The sequence below is a fragment of the Mytilus californianus genome, unplaced genomic scaffold (assembly GCF_021869535.1).
Source record: "Mytilus californianus isolate M0D057914Y unplaced genomic scaffold, xbMytCali1.0.p SCAF_9, whole genome shotgun sequence".
Lineage (NCBI taxonomy): Eukaryota > Metazoa > Mollusca > Bivalvia > Mytilida > Mytilidae > Mytilus > Mytilus californianus.
In genome coordinates this window covers 56,145,068-56,172,192 of record NW_026262745.1, presented here as the reverse complement: position 1 = coordinate 56,172,192, position 27,125 = coordinate 56,145,068, and the positions used below count along the sequence as shown (strand labels likewise).

The 27,125-nt window shown below is 32.4% G+C and overlaps 1 protein-coding gene and 1 long non-coding RNA gene across 7 annotated transcripts in view; one reads left to right on the top strand and one right to left on the bottom strand.

Moving 5' to 3' along the window:
• Positions 1-27,125, bottom strand: part of LOC127714502 (uncharacterized) — a 146,403-nt gene that overhangs the window by 18,283 nt on the left and 100,995 nt on the right. The window contains exons 1-2 of one of the 6 annotated variants that reach the window (XM_052220582.1): positions 16,379-16,472; positions 14,202-14,275 (exon numbers count right to left, since the gene is read on the bottom strand). The exons of the other annotated variants lie outside the window; for them this stretch is intronic. Coding sequence (XP_052076542.1) covers positions 14,202-14,275; positions 16,379-16,470 — 166 coding nt within the window. The 5' untranslated portion in view covers positions 16,471-16,472. Of the gene's footprint in view, positions 1-14,201; positions 14,276-16,378; positions 16,473-27,125 lie in introns of those variants that run through there. 6 annotated transcript variants of the gene reach the window in all.
• LOC127714507 (uncharacterized) lies at positions 5,529-11,726 on the top strand. Its single transcript, XR_007987756.1, has 3 exons — positions 5,529-5,886; positions 10,437-10,542; positions 11,086-11,726. It is a non-coding gene; the product is annotated as an uncharacterized LOC127714507 (long non-coding RNA).

Below are 27,125 nucleotides of genomic sequence, written 5' to 3'. Positions count from 1 at the left end.
ATATATTAAAAAAAAACTTTAAACTAGGATACTCATTTGGGGAACTAATGATTTGTTGGTTTTTCCCTAGTCCAAATAATTATGACGTCTGGCAAGGCTATTTTTTTTTCTGGGACGCCTAAATAGCCTTGCAAGACGTCATAATTATTTGGACTAGGTTTTCCCCACCATCGACATCGTCCTGTGGACGAAACGAGTTTGGCGCATTAACAAAAAGATCATGTCTGTAGTGACAAGTTAGTGTGTGTGCTTACCAATATTTGAATTTTATGAGCCTTCTTTTTGAATATTTTTTTCATTTTTTGTACAATACTGACGTCGAGTGCTGTTGTTGTTGTGCTGTTTATTTTTTACAAAAGCGATCAAGTAATGCAGGGGAAGGAAACTTACTTAAAAGACCAAAATGAGTCGCAACTAATGGTACATAAATATTTTACTATGCAGTCAGTATCCTGATATACATGTATATACTCTTAGACTCATTTCACAGAAAAATCGAAGTGAAAATACTCGTTAGTCATGAACATTTTAGATCACTTAAAATTTAGATTTTATAACTTAAATTACGAAAGATGATAATTTGTCAAATAAGCCCTTGTAACCAGCTAGGTGCTGCATTTTTTAGCACGTGTCAAAAAACAGTTAAAAGTGCCGGGATCTGACAGAGCTTTCAAGAGCTATTTCTGTTACTGTGAGTTTATTATATATTTATCACAAAAAGCTAATGCTAATTTCTTTTCATTTAATATGGGTCTATATGAAGCCCCCATCCCTCCTCCAGCTTATCTGATTAATTTACGATCACTCTGAGTAAAGAAAGTAAGTCACAATTGCTTATATAAGGTATTTTAAATTCTGGTTGATAGTTGTCTCATCACCAATCATACTACATCTCCTTATTTTTTTTACAATAAAGCTATATTTAGATGCGGTATAGTGAGTGATGAATGTGTAAACATGCAGCATGCTTGTAAATAATTGTTAAAATACAGCACAAAAGATGCATAATATATCAAACTCGAGTCAACGCCATGTCAAAAACCAAAAAAACAACAACAAAAAAAAAACGACCAAATGACAAATAGTCTATAAAAACAACTATAGCATACCAAAATATATAATTTGTAAAGACTTGCATGCAACTAGGCCTATACAGTAGCTCTATGTTCTCATAGATCTCATAACATTACGATTAAAAGTCATATTATGTGTGTGTAAGTTTATTAGAAAATTCAACGAGACACGTCCTAATCAGGTAAAATCCAAAATAACAATTTACAAATTCAGATCTACTGCCTGTTGTATATTGCTTACATGATTGTATATTGCCAAACGAATAAATATGTCTGGTACGGGATGGCGGCTTCGAAGCGGAGACAAAAAGACCCAGATAAATGAAAGTGTAGAATTTTTGTTGTGGAGAATTTTTTTTTAAAGAACTAGATTCATATCTCAGAATTTGAATATAGCATCTCGTTTTCTTTAGATAAATTGTTAGCTATTACTGACTATAATAATTACCCCCTTATAAGTATTCGCAAAAAAATGAAGTTAATGATCAATGAATATGAAAACATTTTATAAAGTATAAATATTGGTAAACGGACAGCAAGTCATAGGACTATTATAGTTCGAATAAATTAGTTTACAATAACTGTTGAAAGGTTATGAGAGAAAAATCGGGATGAATTTATTTTTATTAGAATGATTTATTTTACAGTAAAGGCTTCATATTTTTAATCAGTTATTTGTAAAAGAAAGGTAACATGTTTAACACCATGGAGCCAGTTAATTAACAAACTACTATGATGGATTTTTTTCTTTACAATCATTGATCATTATTAATATTTGAGAATAACTTTTGTTTACAATTCGTTTTCATAAATAATGGTTCAAGAAAAAACTTTTTGAAAATTAGTCTGTTAGTTTCCAAAGAAAAAAATATCTTAAAAACTGAACTGTGAGTTTTCAATCGTTACGTTTTGTTATACTTTTTTAGTGTTAATCTCAGCAAAGACAAATTTGGTGATAAAAATCGATTTGTTGGTCTTTAAAAAAAACATTCGTCATAATGTAATCTTCATCTGGAGATATTCATTCCCTACTGTAAAATATTGAGTTTTTGGTTGATTAATGTCGGGTGTGTCTGACGTACCGAATAATATATGATAGGTACATGTAGGTCTTGTAATTGAGACCGCTCGTGATACGGTCGGAAAATTTCGACTGCCAACGAAAAAGGATGGACAGAAAATTGGCCTAATACCAGGCTACTTATAGTCCACTTGAAGAGTTGTTGCAAGGATTCAGCGTCCCCATTCGGACGTGTCTGAGCACAACCCAATGGACGTTCCACTATCATTACTGCTAAGGATTTATTGCCGGTCAGAAGAAGACCTGTAACGACGCTATTTCTATAGTTACTCTAGTTCGCTAACGAATTCGCTTCTTGTTCCATTGAATATAAAGGAAAGAGTTCTCTAATATATATGTATATATATATATATATACACGTCTAAATTGAAAACAACGTTCAAACCTATGATTGCGTTGGATAAAAACCGCAATTTTTATACGTGTGCATGTAAAACAAATTTCTTTGTAGAGGGGTCTAAATACAGCACAAACAACATTTTCCAATAGACCAAAAAGTGAAAAAGTATATTTTAACAAAACGCATTTGACTAACAGGTCAAACAACTGATGTTCTTAAACCCTGCTGACTGCCATTGGCTATTGCCAAATAAATTGATCACCAGATGTAAAAAATGGATCTTACATATTAATTAAATACCAAACAGAAAACAATAAACTTACGGAAAAGATGGTATACCGCAAACATGAGGTGCAAAAATTTGTACACCATATCCGGATTTCGACATTTAATGTCTCTTCAGTGATGTTAGGGATCGAAACGGTATTTGGAAGGCCATATAATATATATAGGAAAAAAAATAAGACTGAAAATGCACCAAATATTTATATTCAATATGAATATTCACATTTTGTCTATTACAACAACAAGTTGTTCAAAAATTGTTGTAATAGACAAAATGTGAATATTCATATTGAATATAAATATTTGGTGCATTTTCAGCAAAATTGTTGTAATAGACAAAATGTGAATATTCATATTGAATATAAATATTTGGTGCATTTTCAGCCTTATTTTTTTTTTTCCTATTTTATGCACAGCATGGACAAAATTTAAAACTTTTTAATATATATATATATTTTTCTTGAACTACTATAAATAAAGTAGTTCATTTTAAAATGTATTCTTTAAAGGTTAAGAAAACAATAAGTTAAAATGGCTGGTACATACATGGCTTCATGGCTACATGTAATACCAAAAAGGTATAGTCAATTTCCCGTTTATTTTTTTCGTTGTTTGGTTCACATGTTCAAATTTAATAAATTGATGAATTTAATAATTTATTGATATCCTAAATCTTTGTTAATATATTTACTTCGGTAGAAAAGAAAGTGAATCTTCTCATCGGGACTTTAATTAATCTGCATATCTATTATCTATTTTGGGATTGAAAAAAATATCTTTAAAAAATGCGGTTTCGAGCCTATTTCTTCATTTTAATTTGGTTACACGTTCAGCAATAACTGATACAAATATGATATATTACCAATGATAAGGCCATGATATATTTGAAGCTGTTCAAAATTTTGTACATTATAGCTGGGACTATTATACTAAAAAAATAGTTAGTATAATAGTCCCAGATTATAGGTACGTGTATCAGATTGGACATTTTTTTTTTATTGTTCTATATAAATAATCTTACTATAAGTTATCTCAGGTCTAAACAAAATGTTACTATGAGTTTTCAAATGAGTTTTGTTTGATAATTTTTTGTTTAATTCAGTTAAAAGTTTTTTTTTTTTACACGAGAAGGTCTGCTAAAAAGTTTATGATGATCTCATTTTTTTCATCATAACAAACGGATACTCTTTAATGTACACTAGGTGGACTTTCCTCTATTCCGATGAAGGCAGTGCACGTCTTTCATTTAAAAGATTAAATCGTTGTTTTGCAACAGACGGCGGCACATCGGGCATTGACTTACCATTTTATAATTTGTAACAATTATGATTAACCATATATTTATGAGTTATAACAAAATTATTTTTTATACATCTTTATTCAAGATGATCGAGATTTGAGAATGATATGAAAATAATAAAATATATATTACAAAAAAAAAAGTTATCTCAGGTCTAGTTATCTAGTATAAAATATATTCACTGGAAATAAGCCCTTTAAAACACAAATCCCCGTTTACTCATTGCGAAGTTTATTTGCTAGTGTTTTTTTAATCTTTTTTTTAATGATTTTATTACATTATCTTTTTTGTGAAAATTTTGAGTGGTTGAACATGAAATGGACACCGATGCTACAAAGAAAATTTGTTTAATGTCATCTGTTGCAATATATACTAAGTATTACACGTGGACAGGATGTTCCCCAGAAAATTAAGGTATTCAAAATAAGTTATACACACCCCAAGGGTACACGCCACTGTCATATGGAAAATTACTGGGTCACCAGTAAACTGGTAATCAGCCATGCAACTAATCAGTTGACTGACCATGCCACTACAATTTAAAAAGTTTGTCGTTAGATCAAAATGAAATATTTATTTTAATTTAAAATTGAAGAACTAAAAGGATTTATCATAATTATGAAAGGAAATAATTCAACAAAATCGGATTATTTCCCAAAAGATTATATATTTTTAAAATTTTTTCCGTGGAAAATAGAAAACTGTATCAGAGACATATATATATAAAGGGTCCTATCAAGGATTTTATAGAAATCCTTGGTCTCATGAAATGGATCTCACACAGACATGCATAATTGAAATTTATACATTGATTGATCCTATGATTTCTTGAGAAATCAGGAGCGAAATATAACAAATATTTAGTTTTGATATTAAATTAAATTTACTTTTCCTCGCTATAATTCATTTGACATAACATTGAGGGATTTATGGGTTTGTCCTTACAACGTTAGTATTTCATATGACTTATTTTCGCGCTTCGCCTTGAAGCTCATTATTCAGACTGTTTCAGACAAGATAATGAAAAAAACATGCAAGGCACTTTTTTTTTTCGATCATCGTGAAGTGCACTCTCCCCCTCTTCAAGAATTGTATATTTATAAATCCTCGTCCTTTTTAAAATTAACACACTCTTTGTGATTACCGTTATGCTATTATGCTAACAGTAATTAACCCGGGACTTGATTTACATGTAATATCAGGGGCGATTCTAGCCAGGATGAAGGGGGTCTTAATACATAGGCAGATCCAGGGGGGGGGGCCTGCCCCCCCCCCCTTTGGTGGGAAAAATTTGGTTGATTATATAGTGAATCACTGAAGCATGACTGGAGCGGGCCCCCCTTAGATCAGTCAGCGCCCCCACCCCCCCCCCCCCCCCCCCCCCCCCTTTTACAAAAAGTTCTGGATCCGCCACTGAAATATATGTCTCCATCTCTGAATCAAACCCCCGGATCCCATCCCCCTTCGATCCGCCACTGATTGTGAATATAAATATAATTGTTACTTAAAAGTCATAGACTGATCATAGACTAGTACTAGCTCCGAGCACCTGTTTTGGGATATATACAGCTAATTAACCGTAAATAACTGCGAGATAATGAATAACAAGTTGATAATTGTCTATTCTCTGCTAATTAATGTACCTGCAATTCACCCTGATTCATTTGTGAGACCACCGACACTAATAATATTACCTCAAAGTTAGAGGTTCTCCGTTACTGGGAACTTCATATCGGATCCGATCAATTTATTGGTTCCATTCCCCCTAGTATTAATGATCCATTTGCAGTGACGATGACAATCAAAGGTATACTCATTACTGTTGATTTTGCATGATAACATACATGTTATGTCAACTCACTTCTCCTTCCTACGGCGTCAGAGAGAGAAAAAAAAAAGCCTTGCAATGCGTCATAATTATTTGGACTACTTCCATATGACTTTAAAAAAAACAAACAATAGTTTATTTCACTGATTGAGATTGGGCTGACGAGACATTTCAGCATGTGAAATCTTAATTGTTAGTCCAAGTACACAGTTATCATCCATTGATTTTCATTTTTTACAAAAAGATTTCCTAGTGTGGACCATGTATTACTTTAAAATTTATTTATTTATATTTTTTATGCATAAAAAGTAAGTACAATGAAGTCAAATGGAAGTAGGGGGATGAAATTATTTTATTTTAGTTTGAGAATCACTCATACTTCTTGTATGATGTCACCTTAGCCTACAAATTACCAAAAAGAAACACTTTTTTATTTCCTCTAGCTTATGTGTATGCCTTTTCATATACATGTAAAAATGTGTTACTGCCTATATATTGACCTTAAATGTTATTCAGTCTTCCATGGCCTAATGGGACCTTGTTCTACGCATGTGGTATGCTATAAGCAGATAAGTAACTTTCTTTCCTTTTGAAATACAAATAATTTTTTAAATATACATGAAGAATTTTTATATTAGCCGCTCCCCCTCCCCCCCCCCCCCCCTTAATTTTGAAATCTCTAATTTTAGGCATAGGCTCATATAAATTCGACTTTTGAAGAATTGAAATAAATCTGAGACAGCAAATGAGTATTGAGCTGCTTTACATTAAAATACATTATGTACATACATGTGACATACACAATTATATATAAATAGTTATAAAGACATTTAAAAAGCAATTTTTTGCAATATTTAAATTATGTAGGCCCAAATTTTGATAGTTAAACGTTAAACTTTAAACAGCAAAAAATTAACACCCAAAGTTCAAACTTATAGTCTTTAATGTATATATGCTATTGCCATGAAACTAGGTAAACTGTCTTATAATTCTCTAATCTTAGTTCATGCCAAGTTTGATTAAAATTAGTATTTCTACTCTATTAGGTCTCTAGTGTGGATATAGTGTATAACTTGCAAATTATTTTCATACTCCTTCCAAATTTATTGCGGATAAATAACATTTTTACCAGATATTCGGAATCCTCTGGTTTTATCCATGCAGTGCCATTAAAAAATTTTGCCCGCAAACCCCTACTTTTCTTTTCATATTTTTATTACATAGTTTAAAAAGCCATATTTGAAAATCTTGTAAAATCCTTGTTATTTTTCCATAGCTTTTGAAAGAAAAAGGTGCCAGTGTTAAGTGTATGAAAAATCTAGAGAGAATCACTTCCCGCCAAATTTTTAATGGCTTATATCTTAAAAACAAGCACACGGACCCTTCATTTTTTCTGTTTTTTTAGTTCCTTTATTCATATTCTTTTAAAAAGCTTGTTATTTTGAAACGGAGTAGCGAACATCCTTAAGGCCAAACAAAAATATATGTCTGTTTACGGTTACCCGACCGACCGTCCTTTTGAGCGCTGACCCTAAGTCATTTTATTTCCGTCGTAAAAGCAAAAATTAACTGAACTCGTGTCAAAAATGAAGTTTGTGTTGCCAATAATATAAATCAATTGCCTGATACATCCCAATGTTCACAATCGTGAATATGACAGCTGTTATAAGGAAATTCGTGACTTATGTGATGAAATAAACACTTTGCCGCCATTTTTTCCCCAACCAATAACCAAGGGAAATAATCCAATCATTAAAATAACGGGTAAAATTGGCCAAGGATCAACTCAGACGACGACAAGACGAAACGGCATGACTCAAAATCATGTCGCAAAAAATAAAATGAAAAAATAAAATAAAATGGAAATACCGACCTACCTAGCCTTTTTTTTAAAGTATGTAACCTTAAACAGACATACATTTTTTGGGGCCTAAGTAGTGATTTGGTATAGTTTGAAAAGGTCAAATATTAGTATGTCTGTGAAGTTGTCAAACTAAATTAAAGACCCTTTAAACATAAAATTGTCCATATTTTGAGTTATAGCTTATAGATTTTTCTATTATGTTAATATGTCCTGTCCCAAAAGTAGTACACTACACTGTTAAAATCTCTTTTGGATAGAGCCAGTGCAATTTTTTAAATTTGCCTTTTTGCTCATCGTTCCAAAGGAACAGTGCGATTTTGCCATCACTTGGCGTCCGTCGTCGTCTGTCGTTGATTTTTGTCAACCATTGGCGTCCGTCGGGTGTAAACTATTTCATACATCTTCTCCTCTACTGAACCAATTCCTACCAAACTTAAGCTGAATGATCTTTAGGGTATTTACAATAAAGTTTGTGTTTTGTTACATGGTTGTCATGGCTAAATATGAACATAGGGGTAAATGCAGTTTTTGGCTTTTATCTCAAAACCCAAAGCATTTAGAGCAAATCTGTCACAGAGTTAATTGTTCATTAGGTATTTAAAGTTCTATCAGCCCTGAAATTTTTCTGATGAATGTAATAACCCATTGTCATGATAGTTGGGTTGCTGTCACTTAATTGGTAATTTCAAGAAATATTTGCAGTTTTTGGTTATTATCTTTAATATTATTAATGATAAAGATAAACTGTAAACAGCAAAAATGTTCAGCAAAGTAAGATCTACAGATAAGTTTCTTAACCAAAATTGTCAATGGACCTCTTAAGGAGTTATTGCACTTTAACGACAATTTTACACAATTTGTTTATCATGTTTTCTAACTTTAAAAAATCTTCTCCTCTGAAACTACTGAACCAATTCCAACCAAACTGAGGCTGAATGATCCTTAGGGTATTTAGAATAAAGCTTGTGTTTTATTTTCTGTTTCATCAATAAATATGGCTGCCATGTCTAAAAATAGAACATAGGGGTAAAATGCAGTTTTTGGATTATATCTCAAACACTAAAGCATTTAGAGCAAATCTTATGTGAGGTAAAATTGTTCATTATGTCAAGTTCTATCAGCCATTAAATTTTCAGATGAATCTAACAATCCATTGTTGGGTTGCTGCCACTAGATTGGTAATTTTAAGGAAACTGCAGTTTTTATTTTGTGGTCAAAATATTGGTATGACGTTGACGTTGGTGGCGTCATGGTCGTCCAAAGACACATTGGTTTTCACACTCTAACTTTAGTTGAAGTTAATGGATCTCGATGAAATTTTGCCTTAAGGTTCAATACCACAAAAGGAAGGTTGGGATTGATTTTGGGGGTTATGGTACCAACAGTTAAGGAATTAGGGGCCAAAAATAAGCATTTTTGTAACTTCCGGACATAACTTGTGTGTTAGTGTATGGATCTCTCTGACATTGTACCACAAGATTCCATATCACAAAGGGAATGCTGGGATTGATTTTGGGGGTAATTGCCTCAAAATTTTAGGAATTAGGGGCCAAAAAAAAGGGGTAAAAAACAAGCATTTTTCTAGTTTCATGACAATAACTTGTGTGTAAGTGTATGGATCTTTCTGAAATTGTACTACAAGGTTCCATATCACAAAGGGAAAGCTGGAATTGATTTTGGGGGTAATTGCCCAAAATGTTTAGGAATAAGGGGCCAAAAATAAGCATTTTTCTAGTTTCCAGACAATAACTTGTGTTCAAGTGTATGGATCTCTCTGAAATTTTACTGCAAGGTACCATACCACAAAGGGAAGGCTGGGATTGATTTTGGGGATAATTGCCTCAAAATTTTAGGAATTAGGGGCAAAAAAGGGACAAAAAACAAGCATTTTGCTAGTTTTAGGACAATAACTTGTGTGTAAGTGTTTGAAATTGTACTACAAGGTTCCATATCAGAGGGGGAAAGCTGGGATTGAGTTTGGGGGTAATTGCCCTAAATGTTTAGGAATTTGGGGCCAAAAAACAAGCATTTTTCTTGTTTCCAGACAATAACTTTGTGTTCAAGTGTATGGATCTCTCTGAAATTGTACTGCAAGGTACCGTACCACATAGGGAAGGCTGGGATTGAGTTTGGGTTTTTTTTTTTACTTTATTTTCCTTTTGTTTTCTTTAAAATTTTCCATTTTAAATTGGTTATTTCTGATTTATATATAAAAGCAAATAATAATGATACGGTTTGAATAGGTAAATTAGAAATTTTTAAGTTCTTAGACCACATTCATTTTGTGAGCCTCTTGTTTTAATTGCTTCTGTAAGTAATATATTTATTTGAAAGTTTGACGACAGACACATACAGATTATACTGTTAACAATATTTCAGAGTTTAATGTTGTCAAGCACACAAATCATAGAAGAATAGTTAATCACGTCATTGTTGTCCATTGAAAAATTAGTATGAACACGATGAAAAAGTATGGGAATGTTTGTTTGTTAAACTATTGACTGTGGTTATGTCTTTGAAACTGTTGACTGGCAAGTAGTCTGTGAAATGAAATAGCACAAATATTTCATTCTTTTTTATATCATGGTATATAGAAAAACACAAACTGATGTATAATTATAGTTATAGTGACTGTCATTAAATTATAGTTTTTACCTTTTTTAAGTTTAGGGCAAGAAATATAGAAGATAAAGAAAAATATAAACAATTACAACTGTACAGTAGAAATAATCGGCAAAACAAGATAAACAGAAGACAACAAGGCCTAAATGGTAAGACCACTTCTATATAATAAAAGTGATTGCCCTTGAATGATGACTATTATAAAAATAAGAAGATGTGGTATGGTAAATGAGTTATCTATCCACCAGAGTTCAATGAAGTGGATGCAAGCAATTAAAGACCAATGACGGCCTTCGATAATGAGAAAACCCATACCTTATAAGTCCGCCAATAAAGACCCCAACATGAAAAGATTTAAACAACCCAAATTAGTTCAAAGCCAATAACAAGTAATAAAAAAATCATGTTTGTGAGCACTCCACCTAACCATAATCTAGGACAGTGGTTCAAATAGCACAACATATTAACAAACTGTAAAAACTGTTGCAAGTGGCCCAACTCATTATCACTGCAAGACATTAAAACGACTGATATTAAGTCCTGGACACAAAGCACTGAAATAACAGAACTCATAATCATGATTAGTAGGAATATCAAATTTAAGTTTCTCAAAATGTTCATATTAAACATGATAAAATAAGCTTATTTCATATTGCTGTTTTTTTCTCAATTTATATTTTGTGTATTTATAGGTGCAGAGACTTCTTGGTTTTCATGATCATCAACAGATCAATACAGAAGAGGAAACTTAAGGTTAATACTTTTCTACATTGTGTGCTAATTGGATTAATGTGAAATGAAATGTGTGCTTACCTGGAAAAAGAAAATAGGAAATTTCTACAAAATGGCTGTAAACAAAATGGAGTACAATCATAGATGCACAAGAACACAATTGTGTAATTGCAACAACCTACACTGAAGGATTAGGGAGAAATGTAGAAAAAATAGTATTTTTTTGTCGAAATAAACACCTGCTTTATCCATTCATGTACATAGCTCTGTCATATTAACTATATAGAGGAAGATGTTTGAAGAACAAATTGCAAAAATGTATTCTCTACCAATTGAAGGAAGATGTCTGGTGGATGGAATTATTTATGCACTGAACTGTTTTGTAGGGGATTGAATAATTGTACGCAGCAGAAAAGTTAAATTAACATGAAAAGTGGTTATTCTATTTAATCCGCAAATATGAGCACAATATTAATAACATCACAAATAATATGATATTCATAGCGTTTTGCTTATTATTGTATTGTCTCTAACAGCTAGCCTATTGTTTTTGTATGTCATGTTACTCATCAGTGAACATTTTATTAAAGTTTTAATTATCTTTTGTATCAATTATTCAGTCTCAGGAAAAATTATATTCATACTGTTTTTACTGTTATGAAATTTTCATAGAGGAAAATTGAATAAGAGAAATTTCTATAGAGGAAATTTGGAGAACAATGTTTTCCTTAGAGGAAATTTGTGGTCTTGAAATTTCCCTCAAGGAAAAGTGTTTGTCAAAAATTTCCTCACAGGAAATTGCTGTTGACAAAATTTCCTCACAGGAAAAAGTATTTCCTCAGAGGAAAATTTGAAGCCTCAAATTTCCTCACAGGAAATAGAATTTCCTCAAAGGAAAATTTGAAGCCGCAAATTTCCTCACAGGAAATAGAATTTCCTCAAAGGAAATATTAATGCAGCAAATTCCCTAAGGGAAATCTTTTTCCCTTGAGGAAAATACAATTTCCCTTAAGGAAAAATCGATTTTTTCCTTCAGGGAAATTTGATTTCCCTTGAGGAAAACTACTTTTCCTCTGAGGAAATTGTTGAAAAAAGGGGCATAACTTTTTCAACAGTGGTGCTAGAGCCAAAATTTTTTAGGACAAATATCAGGGAACCAATACCAACCAAGTTATCAACTTCATTTGACTTAACTCCAAAAATTAAGGTGACAACTTTTGCACTCAGCGGAAGTGCAAACTTGTCCCGGAGACTGTTAAAAGTTCGGCAAAACAACGAAATCCAATATCCACGTAACTGCAATGATTCCTCAAACCACGATAATTGGAATGCACGTATTACTAAATATATGTAGCCCCAATTGTCTATTTAGAAGTTAAAACAAATCTTCAAAATGGAGCGAATGTTAAAGATCTAACCAGATTTTTGGTTGTGTTCTTGTTGCTCAAACTTTGTTTTCATAATAGTGTTTTGTTATTGCAACAATTGCTATTGTCGTTTTCCGTTTTTGCCACAGTGTCAGTTTATTTGGAATTAAAATAGTTTATTGTTTTCTATATTTTTATAAATAACACCTTGTAAAGATGTCTAAACTAGCTTATCTAAGAACATTTCAGAACAAAACGTAAAAGTCATATAAATTCATTACCTCTGTGTATAACCTTAAAGAGTAAAACCAGAAAAGAAACTTATTAGAATCCCCCCTCTTATAGAGTGTGATTTTCTAATGCTGTGGCAATGGTATATTCAGTTAGTGCATGATAATTATATTCGAACAAATCTACAAAAATTATAACAAGATAATGTATTAGATGACAACATATCCGTCAAATGGAATTGTATCACTCTTTAAACGCCATCATTTTGAAGGAAAAAAATGCTTGTGCGATCTGACCTGTACACAAAATTAGCACAAGATAGTATATATATTGCATACAGGTTGTTATTTTTTTGTAATTTTTCAGATAAAATTGAGAATGGAAATGGGGAATGTGTCAAAGAGACAACAACCCGACCACAGAACAGACAACAGCAGAAGGCCACCAACAGGTCTTCAATGCAGCGAGAAATTCCCGCACCCGGAGGCGTCCTTCAGCTGGCCCCTAAACAAATATATATACTAGTTCAGTGATAATGAACGCCATACTAAACTCCAAATTGTACACAAGAAACTAAAATTAAAAATAATACAAGACTAACAAAGGCTAGAGGCTCCTGACTTGGGACAGGCGCAAAAATGCGGCGGGGTTAAACATGTTTATGAGATCTCAACCCTCCCCCTATACCTCTAGCCAATGTAGAAAAGTAAACGCATAACAATACGCACATTAAAATTCAGTTCAAGAGAAGTCCGAGTCTGATGTCAGAAGATGTAACCAAAGAAAATAAACAAAATGACAATAATACATAAATAACAACAGACTACTAGCAGTTAACTGACATGCCAGCTCCAGACTTCAATTAAACTGATTGAAAGATTATGTCTTCATCATATGAATATCAGGCACAATCCTTCCCGTTAGGGGTTTAGTATCATACCATCATAACATATATGAGAAGAACATAACCCGTGTCATGCCAACAACTGGTTTTTAAATAAATGTGTTTAGTGCAGATGCAAAGACCCTATAAGTGAATCAATATCAACGCCAAAATATGCAATCTTTAATGACCTGACAACAGTATCGTAACTATATCCCTTCTTAATAAGTCTATTTAAAGGTTTTGTTAGTTTCAGAGGTGAATACTGACATTTTTGTGCTTTATAAAGAATATTTCCATAAAAAATTGGATGTGAAATACCTGAACGTATAAGAAGTCTGCATGTTGAGCTATATTTACGAATGATGTCCTTATACCGATGATAAAATTTAGTAAATGTTTTGACTAGTTTGTGATATCGAAAACCCTGGTGTAATAATTTTTCAGTAATACATACATTTCTCTCGTTAAAATCTAAAACATTGTTACATACACGAGCGAATCGTACAAGTTGGGATATATAAACACCGTAAGATGGTGACAAGGGAACGTATATTTTCTTCTCTCTAATGCATAAAGTCCATTTTAAACTTACCAACACAGACTCCGTTCATTTTGTAAAAATGATGACAACAGTGCCACACTGTTCTGTTCCTACCTTGTCTTGTCCTGAATTAAGAGTGCTCTTAATTAATTCAATTATGTTTAACAATAAAATAAGCAACATAATTTGATTGATAAGTATAAAAATTACCCCCCTCCCTAGCCTTGTCACAGCAATGCACATATAAGATGATATCAAAACATATAAACAATAAGGCTTTGATACCTTTGAAGTCCACGGACTATTACATGTATCATAATTGCCTAAACAAACAAATCGGGATAAACGCAGATATTAGACTTTACATCATAGGAACTTTGGTCACAGGATGTTTGTAACTTGAACTTTTTATAGAATTATCAAACCCTATGTATACATTAAAAAAAGTCTAAATGGAAAGAATTTTGTCATTTTGCGAAATCCAGAAATACAAAAAAATAGGAAACTTGAACGAGTTTTACTGCAAAAATATATACGCTCTCTCTCTCTCTCTCTCTCTCTCTCTCTCTCTCTCTCTCTCTCTCTCATTTTCTTTTTGACATTTTCTATTTTATTTCCAATAAGAAAAACAACCACCAAAGAAATAACAACATAACCAGTTTCGTCTAGTAAACGATTGTCCGGCAAATCCGATTTTAAAAAATTCAAAACGTGTCGGATAAACAAAATTTTACCAGGCACCTCGAGGTAACAGCAGTCAAAAACGACAAAATATTGCAAAACGACATCATAAAAAATCTAGTAGCACCCAATAATATATCGGATTCGATCGTACATATATATATATATATAGGTCTGGAAGTCGGATTCGACCACTCGATTCCGCGTGGACTATCCTGGGTTAAACTTAGTTACGTTAATGTAACTGTCCAAAATCTGGAATTTCGTTAGTGGTCGTCTCTTGTTATATCTAAATCATAATGATTGTTTGTCCTTTTAGGAGTTTGGCGTTTACCATCTTTGTCTATATTAGTTCATTCCCTACTGTTGTTGAATCTTATACTTTTAGACTTACTTTATCGGACTCTTGTGAAGACGTATCTCTCGGTAGTTCATTCTCTTAACTTTTTTGGAAATCTTACATACCCTTCTGATCTTTTGATCCAAGTTTTACAAGACCACACTAGTTGACAATATGAATTTCGGAATTTTCTGCTTAATTACGGGACGACTGTCAAATTGTTTTATTATCGTTATTATTATTTCACTCATACTATTTGTGCTGCAAATAGGCGAAGACCACAAACAATCAAGCAATTTAATAATTTAACTTTTTCCCTGAAATTGGATGGGCTATACAAATGGGAAGAGCCTACTTCATATCCCGTAAGGTACATGTATTTTATTTTAAATGATCACATGTATGAAAGTTGTTTAGCATGATATGTTTATGTATTTAATATTGTTTTCAGGAATAATTGATAGTTGATAAAACATGATTCAGTGGTTGTCGTTTGTTGCTATATATCATATTCGTTTTTCGTTCATTGTTTTGTACATAAATCAGGCCGTTGGTTTTCTGGCTTGAATTGTTTTACATTTGCCATTTCTGGACCTTTTATAGCTGACTATGCGGTATGGGTTTTGCTCATTGTTGAAGGTCTATCAGTGACCTATAGTTGTTAACTTCTAAGTCATTTTGTTACTGCTGGATAGTTGTCTCATTAGCAATCATACCACATTTTCTTATCTTTATATATACATATGTTTTAACAAACAATGTTCCATTTTAAAAGTATATATGAGCCACACTTTTTATTTCCGAGACATATTCTATCAAAATATATGTTTGTGTAAGACAAAATTCCAAAAGATTAATGTGTCGTGAATATATGAAAGATGTAATTGAAAGATTTATAGCATAGTTATCTTGATTTTCGAATTTAAAGGATATAAAAAGTGGCCTCATCTTATTTTCCTATTGCCAGGCATTTCATGCAACTGTTGCAGTGAAAAAAGTTTACCTTTTTTGTGTTTTTTTAAGAAGAAAGGGAATCAAAATATTGCGGCATACGATTACATTACATTGAGGAGCAAAAAGTGTATACGAATTGCTTTACTTATAATTCTCATGAAAGGATATTAAGGTATAACATTACGAAGATACTAAAGTAAAAAAAAAATCATCGTCCCAAAATCCATTTCCTGTACTAAGACCAATAACATACCTTTGGTATACTGAACAAACTCCAGCTGGAAAACCTCTAATTTGTACAGTAGTGATGATAATAAAAATGCTTTTAAGTACTATCCATTCCATACTTTGCATGTTTTGTAAAAAAATATATAAATTGAATACAAAACTCAAGGAAATAAAAAAAAAAATAAAACTTGTGAATCATTGGACGAACATAAGGAAACAGTTTAATATATCATCATGAGTATCAAGTGTACTTCAATAAAGGTCAGGTACTTCGGGTCATAGTAACTGTATGTCGACAACTCAATTTGTAATATTTTTTACACATGTGTAAGAGATAAATTAGTCCTGGTAAAAGGTGTCTGGGCGGACATAATTTATATTACTCGTACAAAAAGACCATGGTTACAAAATATATACTAGTATTTTTAGTCCGTTTCAGTAATTTATGTCCCCAGACTAATTTTCCTAGGAATTCATGTCCATGTCATTAAAATTCTAAGGTAAAAACGTCCAAATCCTTTATTTTACTAGGAAGATTTGTAAGGACAGAAATCATTTACATGTAAACAATGGAAATTTTATTTGTTATGTTTTAATAATTTGTTTAACAGTTGTGCATTAATTTTTTGAATAAAATTTATGTCCCAGACTAAAAACGTCCATGCCTTTTACTATTAGGGAAAATAGTGCCAGACATATTTAACTAGCTATTGACTTATTTTCCTGGGGAAATTTATCCTGGGACTAACATTTCTAGATCAATCATAGTCATGGACTTGATAACCTAGGAAAAAAAGGGGACAAATTTTACCACCATACTAAATTTACTGTTACATGTGTACCCCATTTAAAAAATGATATACTTAAATTTGTATTCAATAAACACTAGTACAAAAACAAATTTATAGGGATTGTCTTTGTAAGATAAAGTGTTTAAATTGAATAAAAGAAAGATACGAATCTATATATAATTCTCCTGTTACAAATAACCACAATGACAAACGGATATAAAAAACTTGTCAAATGAAATTACAAATAAGTGAGATGTGAGCATACATTCTAAGCCGGATCTGCTAGATGCAATAACGGTATGCTACATGTACATGTATATCAAAAGGTGCATGTTATACAACAGCAACACATCAGGAGCATGTAACTATGTGATATCGAAAGGTGTTTTGAAACTTATATAGCGGAATAACACCCCGAAATGTAATTTGAAAATATGTAGTTGTGTTTTTATTACCTCATACTGGTCCTACGCTTTTGCCATCCGTCGTCTGACGTCGTCCGTTGACTTTTACAAAGACTATTTTTTTCTAAAAATACTTTGTAAAATTTAACCAAACTTAACCACAATCATCAATAGGGTATCTAGTTTAAAAGACCTGTCCGATGACCCCGCTTGCCGACAAACATGGCCGACATGGCTAAAAAAGAACACAGGGTAAAATGCAATTTTTATCAATTATCTTAAAAACCGCTATACAATATATATATATATATATATATATATATATATATATATATATATATATATATATAGATTCTACCACTGCATCGAGTGTGATACGATATTTATCCACTCTCGACAGTTAACTATTTAAAATTTAACTGTCGAGAGTGGATAAATATCGTATCGCACGAGATTTGGTGGTGGAATCTGTTTCTCTAATGATTTTCAAACAATACGCAGGCAAATTTATTCCTTCTTTTCGAATGATCTGCAAAAAGATGTGTTCTTTTTATGTGACGTCATCAGGCATGGTCGCCTTTTTTCATGACTTCACAATAGGAAATTCTGAAAAAAGCAAGAAAATTCGACGCCATAATCGGATTTTAACCAATGAAGAACTGAGATCAAACGAACCACACGTTGATTATATTTTTTTATACAATGGGTGCAGAAAGGGATAAATTGACGAAGAATTAGAGAAATATATATATATACAAGTTTAAATTGAAAACAACGTTCAAACCTATGATATATATATACATGGATGCACACGTATAAAAATTGCGGTTTTTATCCAACGCAATCATAGGTTTGAACGTTGTCTTCAATTTAGACTTGGTTGTATATATATAAATATACTTTTTCACTTTTTTGGTCTTTTGGAAAATGTTGTTTGTGCTGTATTTAGACCCCTCTAACAAGAAATTTGTTTTGCATGCACACGTATAAAAATTGCGGTTTTTATCCAACGCAATCATAGGTTTGAACGTTGTTTTCAATTTAGACTTGTTTATATTTTTTCGTTTGGGCTTGTATTATATTTGCCTTCGGGTTTATATGATCCGTTCATCCTATTTTGACTCTTCAAAATTCAAGAGTCTATCCTAAATTGAGGTAAATTATGTGGCCTTCCAATAACCGTTTCGATTCCTTACATCACTGAAGAGACATTAATTGTCGAAATCCGGATATGGTGTACAAAAAATCTTTGCACCTTTGTTTGCGGTATACCATCTTCGCCGCAAGTTTATTGTTTTCTGTTTTGTATTAAATTTATAGTTAAGATCCATTTATTACACCTTGTGATCCGTTTATTTGGCAATCGCCAATGGCAGTCAGCAGGATTTAAGAACATTTGTTGTTCGACCTGTTAGTCAAATGCGTTTTGTTAAAATATACTTTTTCACTTTTTTGGTCTTTTGGAAAATGTTGTTTGTGCTGTATTTAGACCCCTCTAACAAGAAATTTGTTTTGCATGCACACGTATAAAAATTGCGGTTTTTATCCAACGCAATCATAGGTTTGAACGTTGTTTTCAATTTAGACTTGTATATATATATATATATATATATATATATAAAATGACTGACTGATAGCCAACGATAAATCTTACAGGGCGATGGATCATATATATATATATATATATATAAAATGACTGAATGATAGCCAACGATAAATCTTACAGGGCGATGGATCATATATATATATATATATAAAAGTCTAAATTGAAAACAACGTTCAAACCTATGATTGCGTTGGATAAAAACCGCAATTTTTATACGTGTGCATGTAAAACAAATTTCTTGGTAGAGGGGTCTAAATACAGCACAAACAACAATTTCCAAAAGTCCCAAAAAAGTGAAAAAGTCTATTTTAACAAAACGCATTTGACTAACAGGTCGAACAACTGATTGGCGATTGCCAAATAAATTGATCACCAGATCTAACGAAGTGGATCTAATATTAATTTAATACCAAACAGAAAACAATAAACTTGTGGAAAAGATGGTATACCACAAACATGAGGTGCAAAAATTTGTACACCATATCCGGATTTCGACAATTAATGTCTCTTCAGTGATGTTAGGGATCGAAACGGTATTTGGAAGGCCATATAATTTACCTCAATTTAGGATAGACTCTTGAATTTTAAAGAGTCGAAATAGGATGAACGGATCATATAAACCCGAAGAAAAATGTAATACAAGCCCAAACGAAAAAAATATATAAAAGTCTAAATTGAAAACAACGTTCAAACCTATGATTGGGTTGGATAAAAACCGCAATTTTTATACGTGTGCATGTAAAACAAATTTCTTGGTAGAGGGGTCTAAATACAGCACAAACAAGAATTTCCAAAAGTCCCAAAAAAGTGAAAAAAGTCTATTTTAACATAACGCATTTGACTAACAGGTCGAACAACTGATGTTCTTAAACCCTGCTGACTGACATTGGCGATTGCCAAATAAATTGATCACCAGATCTAACGAAGTGGATCTATATATATATATATATATATGTTTACTCTAAATATCAGCACAACAATGTTCAATCTGCAGAAGCAAATTTTTGTTCTTCCCTCGCCGGGATTCAAACTCATGCTATTGGGATATCGTGACAACACCGCCTGCACTGTGTCCAGCGCTCTAGACCACTCGGCCACCTAGACGGAACTAAAAATTCAGCTTTAAATTCGGTGGCCTAGTGTTACCGTTCCTTGTCAGTAGAATCTAGAGTTGTAACACAGTACATGATATATTGGGCATGAAGATGGAATTGATTGCAGATTAGCTCAATTATCTGTCGTAAAGGATCGTAAGATGCAGTCACAGAAATAATTATTTGATAAGTACGTCTAAACAAGTGACTGTAACTGTGTTACAACGCTATATTCTACTGCCGAGGAAAGGTAACACCAAGCCACCGAAAGGTGAATATTTAGTTCAGTCTAGGTGGCCGAGTGGTCTAGAGCGCTGGACACAGTGCAGGCGGTGTTGTCACGATATCCCAATAGCATGAGTTCGAATCCCGGCGAAAGAAGAACAGAAATTTGCTTCCGCAAATTTGCATATTGAACATTGGTGTGCTGATATTTAGAGTAATTATGAATATAATACTAGTATGTGTTTTCAACCGTGTATCACCTTCATTGCTGATCCAATGGATGTATCTGTCGTAGAGTTGTCATTTGTTTTGACGTACTTATATATATATGTATATAGATAGAAAAAGTCTGACAGTTTCAGAATGATGTGATCTACCTGCTGTCTATGAAATCAAGACTATCAGACGGCTTCTTATAGGATTTATTGACCTTAATCGACAGATTTTATCATTTTATTTTTAAGAAAGTTGTGGTTTTGGTGTTTTGTATTGTATATCACGGTATGTGTTTGTCTAATTGTGTGTGGTGGTGTGGGGGAGGGGGTCAAAGCATACATGCACATGTCTTTAGGGAATCAAGTCAAGCAAATAAATCAAGACAATATGTCTGCTTCATTTCAATTCTGACACACTTTAAAAAAATGTCTTTTTTTACAAGTAAAAATTCAAGATGGAAACTTTAACATGCAAAAATGATCTGCAAGACAAGAGTCTTCATATAAGTCAAATAAACTAAATCGTTAGTCGACTCCTTAATGAAGTTATTGTCCTTTTATAACGATTTTCCCCATTGTTTTGGCCGTTTGACCTATTGTCTGAAAATTCTAAAATGGAAAGAAAGTAACCATGGTAACGTTTGATGGCAAACACTATCAAGAAGACAAGATCTACAAATAAGTTAACATGACCGAAATCGTATGTCGACTCCTTATTAAAGTAGTTGTACTTTAATGAAAATATACCCCATTTTTAAAATGTGTTGCCTATTATCTTTAAAACTATTATAATAGATAGATAGAAACTTGAAAAAAGCAAAAATGACCAAGAAGACAAGATCTACGTTTTAGCCAGTAGTGCTAAAATCTTCAGTCAACTAATTATTAGAGTTATGCCCTTTTATGATAATTTTTACCCTATATTTTTCGTTTATTGCCTTTTATCTTGAAAACTATAATTATAGAAAATTTATAAAGGAATCAAATATCAGCAAGATACCATCTACAAATACGTCAACATGACTGAAATTGTCAGTTAACTCTTTATAGAGTTATTCCCCTTTGATACATCTTTTTACTAAAAAATGACTATTTTTGAAGATGCAGGTTGAGCGACACAGGCTCTTTAAAGAATTACTTGTGTTTGTATCTATGAATTCAATATTATCCTTGACACCTTTTGGTTACAGTACATTTTGGATTGTAGGTTGGGGCGAAGGTTCTCCTAAAGCTTCCAAGTAAAAAAATGCAGGAAATCGTTATATTTTTGCAATATCTCTACAATGTGTTGACTTTGACACCTATAATAATATATTATGAAGAGATTTTTTTGACCTAGCATTACGGCTATTGAAGTATCATATCTATTAAAGAACAAAACTGTTGCCTTTTTGAAAATTTATAATAAAGTTGAAATTTAAGACCATATTTTGCCAAACTTGAACTATGTGTTTTTCCGATATGTCCCGATACAAACATGATTTATGAATGAAATAAAAATTAAAATTAAACAATTTCGAAACAAAACTAAAGGCTCTAAAGAACCTGTGTTCCTCACATAGGTACAGTATATGTGAAGTTAAACAATGGACACTCTCCAAAATTAGAGACTAGAATAGAATTTGTGACAAAATTCTCTTTTGTTGATATTACATTGCTGATATATTTTTTTTTAAAGTTTCTCTCTATCTTCTTTAGTTTTTGCCCAAAACACAAAAAATGGATGTGAAAAAAAAAATAGTCATTCAAGGGCAGTTACTCCTATAAAGTGTCTACTAACGACTATCGGAAAAAACTGCCTTAAGTTTAATATATTTGTAGCTATTGTCTTGCTTATGGGTTTCGCTATATAAAGTGTCCATCTACAATGTATGTTATAACCAATCTTAAAAATTTCAAGATCATAGACAAAACTGCAAAAAATGAGAAGAAATAAAACGTCATTAAAGAGCATGAAATACAGTAAAGAGTCGACTGTTGATTTAGGCCTTTGACTTGTTTATAAACCATGTCTTGCTGTTCTGTACGTAAAGTGTTTATCTTTTACATGTACCATTTTATAGATACATGTGATAGGTAAAAAACTCAAAATTGGTAAAATTTGTCATTAAAGAGCGATAACTCCAACAAGGAGTCGACTAACGATGTCGGTCGTTACACTTATTTATAGATCTTGACTTGCTGATCATTTTTTCTATCTATGTATTCATCTTTTTAAGATATAAGCCAACAACGCAATAAAATGGTAAAAATGGTCATATATTTAATATGGCAATAATTCCAATAAGAAGTCGTCTGAATACGTTCATGTTGACTAATTTGTAGATCTTGTCTTGCTGATCATATTCGCTATTTAAAGGTTTTCTCTATCTACTAGAGTTTTCAAGATAATAGGCTAAATGAAAAGAAAAAAAAAAAACAACAAATTGGAAAATTTTACCAGTTAAGGGCAAAATCTCTTGTAGGAAGTCGCCGGACAGTTTTGATGTAAATAGACAGAAGTAGATCTCAACATTCTGAACATTTCGGCCAGATGAGCTAACAAAAACATAAAACAAACCTATAAAGATAAAAAGTTGATAAAATAAACAAAAATATAAAATTCAGCTTACATTTGATGATCATTTGGCAATTGTTCAAAGTGTGCACCCATAAATTATATGAATACACACGATTAAAATACCGAGTTTTCTTGTTGTCATTTACTCCACATCAAAGCCTTTCCATATTGTTATCTCGATTGATTAATCGGTGATTGCTTTTAGTTCAGTGGCAAATGTATCATGCAAATTCAGAACAACAAGTTAACAAATAATGCAATAGGTAAGTTCTGAAAGAGGGTCGATTGGGAGGAAAGTCGAAAGTCTTAACTGCTATTAGAACATGATGATACATTGGATAGTGGGGTTTTAACGTGGATATAATGCCATAAACTATCTACATTATTCACCGGATTAAACGTTGCAATTTCAACCTGACGTGGCTGCGTATTGGTCGTGTCTTCCTGCTATTTCTACATTTTAAAAATACATATTCCTTCTATTCCTACAAAGTACAATAGCTGCTGTTATAAGGTAATTTGTTGTTTTTGCATTTGCTTTAACTGATGTACAGGTAAATAAGTGCAACAAATACAGTTTTTTTTTTTGAAGAATTATGATAATAACGGAAAAACATATATGCATTGCAGAGAATAACATAGAAAATTAAATATAGAAATTTCTTCGAATTTATATAAAAATCCGAAATATTTCAAATAATTAAGTAATGAGAAAGAAAAGGCTAAATACAGAAATAAAAAAATCAAATTGAATTATACATATAACAAAGAAATTTAAAATTTGAACTGTAATCTTTATTTAGACAGCCTTATGCTGGGATCAATGCTACTAAAGTATAAGGTTAAATAGGCAAAGCCAAATTTTAACTACACTTCACAACACTCAAAAGTGAAATGATCCACAGTATCCAGATCATTGAATGCATCGCACCTATGACCCATAGATAGGCCCGAGTCATGTACTAGTCCAAGATCACAATGACTTTATATAGACTGATATTTTGAAAAAATATTCGCCATTCTGTAAATTTTCCTAATGGTTCATGTAACATACTTCTTGTAGAACTTAAATTCTTGATTTATGTTGACTGATTGTATGATAAATATTCATATCTAAAGTTAAAACATATTATATTGTCTAGTAATTTTGGTATTTTTTTCTCTCACAGCAATACACCACTGCGGTACATAAAAGTTTAAGAGAAGTCTAGAGTCCGATGATCGAATAGGTAACAGAAGAAACTAAGCAAAATGATCATGATCAATATACATTAACAAAGGACTACTAGCAGTTACTGACATGCCAGCTGCGGTCTCAATTAAACTGATTGAAAGATAATGTCTTGCTACTTTTTAGACTGTTTATCTATATAGGCTTCAAGAATATTATAAAGCAATTTTTTGTAAGAACAAAAAATTCAAAACACAATAGTGATAATGTCAGATGTATGGATATATATTAAAATCCAGTGGCAAATATGTAAAATATAAAAAATATGATATGCAGCAAAGAGGTATCGTATACTAATTATCAAGTCTTTGAATTAGACCAGTAAGGTATCGAATACACAATCTCCCGCTCTTTCGTGAACACGACATAATTGGCTCTTTCCGGCTTGAACAGCGCTTAGAAATGGTTATGAAACATATAATAATATTGATGATCAACATTTATTAAGTTGCAGCCCTAAAACCAGAAAACAGTCTCTTTTATTTTTTTATAAAGACCCACTGGACATTAATAACACTTACAAAGTTACCAATCGCCATCACCATGTCTATAATTCAACCATATCTTTTTTTTATATTTTTATATCTGTCGTCTTGTGTCGGTGTTACAATTTCATGTCGTCGCACTTTTCTTCACAACTAAATGGGACACACTTTGATATTTAGCTCAAAGCTTTATCCCATTGTGTTATACCGTGTGAAGTGATTTCATTGCCGTTTCTCATCAACTATCTGTTGATACTCATCGTTTCTTGGCGACATATGTCTTCCACGGAAGACACACATTTATATGACCTTTAATTGCCGTTATTCCCTTGAAAAACATTATGACAATTGACACTTTCCATACAGTGAAAATAACAAAAAACGGCATGACCCATGTTAGCAAATATTTTAACGATTTGCACTTTTCATACAGTGAACTGAACAACGGGTTTTGTGTGTGTATACTTGACTTTATTGGGATCTCTTATTACTAGTAATAGATTTGAAAAAGAGATTATAATTAAAAGTATATGTATTGTTTATTTTCATTGTTTCACTATGTTTGTTTATATGCCATTGGTCCATATTGGCGTCAAGTGCTTTTTAGCTCACCTGACCCAAGGGGTCAAGTGAGCTTTCCTCAACACTTGGCGTCCGTCGTCCGTCGTCGTCTTCGTACGTTAACTTTTACAAAAATCTTCTTCTCTGAAACTACTTGGCCAAATTAAACCAAACCTGGCCTAAATCATCCTTATGGTATCTTGTTAAAAAAATGTATCCGATGACCCGGCCCACAAACCAAGATGGCCGCCATGGCTAAAAATAGAACATAGGGGCAAAATGCAGTTTTTGGCTTAAATCTCTGAAACTAAAGCATTTACAGCAAATCTGACACGAGGTAAAAATATTCATGAGGTCAAGATCTATCTGCCCTGAAATTTTGTGACGAATCAGACAACCCGTTGATGGGTTGCTGTCCCTGAACTGGTAATTTTAAGGAAATTTTGCAGTTTTTGGTTATTATCTTGAATATTATAATAGTTAGAGATAAACTGTAAACAGCAATAATGTTCAGCAATGTAAGATCTACAAATAAGACAAATGACCAAAATTGTTAATTGGCCCCTTAAGGAGTTATTGCCCTTTAAAGTCAATTTTTCGTTTATTTTTGTAATCTTTTACAAAAATATTCTCCTCTTAATCTACTTGGCCAAATGGAATTAAACTTAACCACAATTATCATTGGAGTATCTTGATTGAAAAATATATCTAATGACCCTGCCCTTCAACCAACATGGCCGCCATGGCTTAAAATAGAACATAGGGGTTTACTATAGAAGTCTATGGGGAAATTGTAAAAAAACAATTTCAATTAATTCAATTGGTCACAACTTGTAAACTAATTTAAATAATGAGAAGGGGTCTCCAGTAACTATTGTAACAATTAGGGGTCAAAAAGGGACCAGAAAGGCAATTTTCTAGTTTCCGGAACTCCAATAAATATAATCCAATAGAGGCCTACATAACAAGGGGTCCGCGTTCTCCGATCTGGTTACGGAGCGGATCAGTCAAATTTCCGGACTGAGCACTTTCTATGAGATCCGCGTTCTCAAGTTTGGTTTCGGAGTGGCTAAGTATAATCTGTTGAGGGTTTTTGCTGCTGCCCTCCAGTAGCAGCAGCAGCAGCAGCAACAAAAACCCTTAAAAAAGTAAAATGAGCGCGATTACAGCGAAGAGCCTTCATTAAAACAGTTCTATGACTCTTAGGCGGCAGCTGCAGCAGCAGCAGCAAAAACCTCGAAATAGTGAATTGAGCACAATTTCCATCCGCAATGACAATTTTTCAGTCAATTTAGACAATCATTGCACATGAAATCTAGATCAGCGTGTCGGTTTTATACAAGGCAGGGGCAATATTTATATCTCATGTCATGTTTTTTTCCTCATTATGCGTTTGACTTGCCACTAACCGTTAAACAGTCATCCATCCCTGAAACATATTAACTATGATTTTTCTTTCTTATAGTTTCAAAGTACCACTGACTGTTAAGAAAAGACCAACTATATCGCTTGAGACAGAATCTTTAGAAGACATAGGTTTACCTTCATTCAGTAAAAAGGACTTTTCAGATATAACCATTATTGGAAGAGGTTCTTATGG